Below are 2,188 nucleotides of genomic sequence, written 5' to 3' on the forward strand. Positions count from 1 at the left end.
AACCCCAATGATTCTGATTCAGATTAATAGATGAGAGCCCATTAATCTTTATATTTTTTAACAATTACACACTTGCTATCTCATTAAATTCATTCACCTGTTCACATTCAGTTCTCTCTTCTGAAAAAATACCTTTTCCTTTGGCTAACTGAATTATTCTTTGACTTTCAAGTCTGTTTAGGAGTGACTTGCACCGGCAACCCTTCCCTTCCAAACTATTACTCCCCTTCCCCAAAGGCTATATTAAATTCCCATTTAAAAATATTTAACTTAGTGTTTAATTTATTGTGTTGATATACTTGCCTATCTCCCCTTTAGCCTGTCAGTTCTGTGTTTTTCATACCTGTATATCTAATCTACTACATAGCTGGCACATAGCAGACATTTAGTAAATGTTATCTGAATGAATTAATCCCTTCCAATGAGCATCTAGTTAACAAGAATCTTTTTTGTATTAACAAATATGGAAAAGCTTAGCACATTCAGTATACAAAATAATAAACAAGTATTGAAGCCAAGTAGTTTCAAAGGATTTCTTACAGACATTTTTATCAGTCTTTCTCATGTTCATCAATGTATTCACGAGTACATATACGATGTCTCAAGAAATGCAGGACTACACCAAGTCATATGTTCCATTTTTACTATAATTCGTACTCTTCTTTTTTTTTTTGTAAGCTAGATTCTTCTCCCCCACACTAGGTTTAGACCTGCACTGTCCAATCAGGTAGACACTAGCTACAGGTGGCTATTTAAATTTAAATTAATTAAAATTAAATACAATTTAAAATTTAGTTCCTCAGTCACAGTAGCCACATTTCAAGCGCTCAAAATCCATACGCGGCTAGTGGCTACAGTAGTGGACGGTGCGGATATAGCACATTTTCATCATCATAGGAAGTTCCAGTGGACAGCGCTCGCGACACAATTATAAATGGACCTCAGAAAACCTCACTTACTTCTTAGCTCCCACGATCCTCGTGCTCCTCTGCTGCTTAAAGGATGTGGGTCCCGGAGTCTAGCAAATTGCAAGCACACGAGTGAATGCTAGGGACCTGTGAAACTTAACCACAAAAAGACAAATCCCGCGTGCCCAGAAGAAATGAAGCACTCCCGGGGCAACTACCTCAAACGGAAGAAGGCAAGACTTTTTAGGAAAAGTATGCCGTCCTATCTTCCTACAGAGTCAAGGCAGGTGACAACACCAGAGCCTTCATCTCCTCCATTCTCACAGCCCTGTGCCAGACAGAGGCTCTAAAAGGGAGGCGAAAAGAGAGGACAACGGATACGGGAGGTACGGGCATAGTAAAAGGAATAGAAACTAATGGCAATCGGCCGAGGAACTCAGTCCAAGGAGGAGGGGAAGAGGGAGCGGAAAAGTGGGGGGAAAAGAAGGGACAGGTAGATCCGACCTAGAAGGGTGGGGCCTACGTTGGGCCCTGATCAAAGCAATTGTGAGCATGGGACAAAAGCGAGGCACCGCGCGCTGCGGGCTCGACAGCGCTACTCCTACAGCATAACGGTCAAACCGAGAAACTCACGGCGGGTACTGCACCGAGCCTGGAAGACATCACTCCCTCTCCACGCCTAACCAATTCACCCAAGGGCTCCGGCCAGACCAACGCCACTTCCGCTCTCCTCTCCTCTCCCGGATGTGGAGTCGGCGCCGCCGAGCCGAGTTCTGAACGTTTACTTCCGCCTGGCTGCTTCCGAGGGGGCTGCGGCCGGAGTGGGTCACGTGACGAACGCCCCTCCGATGCCTCTGAGACCCCGCCCCGGGATTGCGATGTAGAACCCGGGAAAATGTGGGCGGGGTTTGGAGCCTTAACCTGACCTCAGGATCCCTCCCTCCGGTTCCAGCCGTTTGCACAACAACTAAAGTCCGCCCACCTTCCATTCGCCACCCAGCAGGACGAGTGGTCTTCCTAGATGCACAAGGAGATCAATTATTGCCCCTTTATTTATGTTAGAGAAATTACAGACCCATTCTCGCCCCCCTACCCCCAGGTAGAGAGACGTAGAAGCTCTTTCAACGCTGAGGGTGCGGGAATTGGAGGCAGTGGCTGAGCGGGAAAGAAGCCAGGAAAGGGCGCTCGGTGAAGACTGGAGCAACTCAATGAATAATGGGGGCGGGTCTCTTCTCATATACTAGTTCAGGCCTCCAAACTTGCCCTGCTTTGGGGTTTTT

At 46.5% G+C, this 2,188-nt stretch overlaps 1 protein-coding gene across 3 annotated transcripts in view; it reads right to left on the reverse strand.

The window, feature by feature from the left end:
- ZNF512 (zinc finger protein 512) overlaps positions 1-1,669 on the reverse strand; it is a 34,371-nt gene extending 32,702 nt beyond the window's left edge. For all 3 annotated transcript variants that reach the window (XM_014781535.2, XM_087436983.1, XM_014781529.2), the window contains exons 1-2: positions 1,542-1,669; positions 960-1,018 (exon numbers count right to left, since the gene is read on the reverse strand). In XM_014781535.2, coding sequence (XP_014637021.1) covers positions 960-1,018; positions 1,542-1,571 — 89 coding nt within the window. In that variant the 5' untranslated portion in view covers positions 1,572-1,669. The remainder of the gene's footprint in view (positions 1-959; positions 1,019-1,541) is intronic.
- Between the last annotated feature and the right edge of the window lie 519 nt (positions 1,670-2,188).

This window comes from Ceratotherium simum, chromosome 11 (genome assembly GCF_057802395.1).
Source record: "Ceratotherium simum simum isolate JZ-2026a chromosome 11, ASM5780239v1, whole genome shotgun sequence".
Classification (NCBI taxonomy): Eukaryota; Metazoa; Chordata; class Mammalia; order Perissodactyla; family Rhinocerotidae; genus Ceratotherium; species Ceratotherium simum.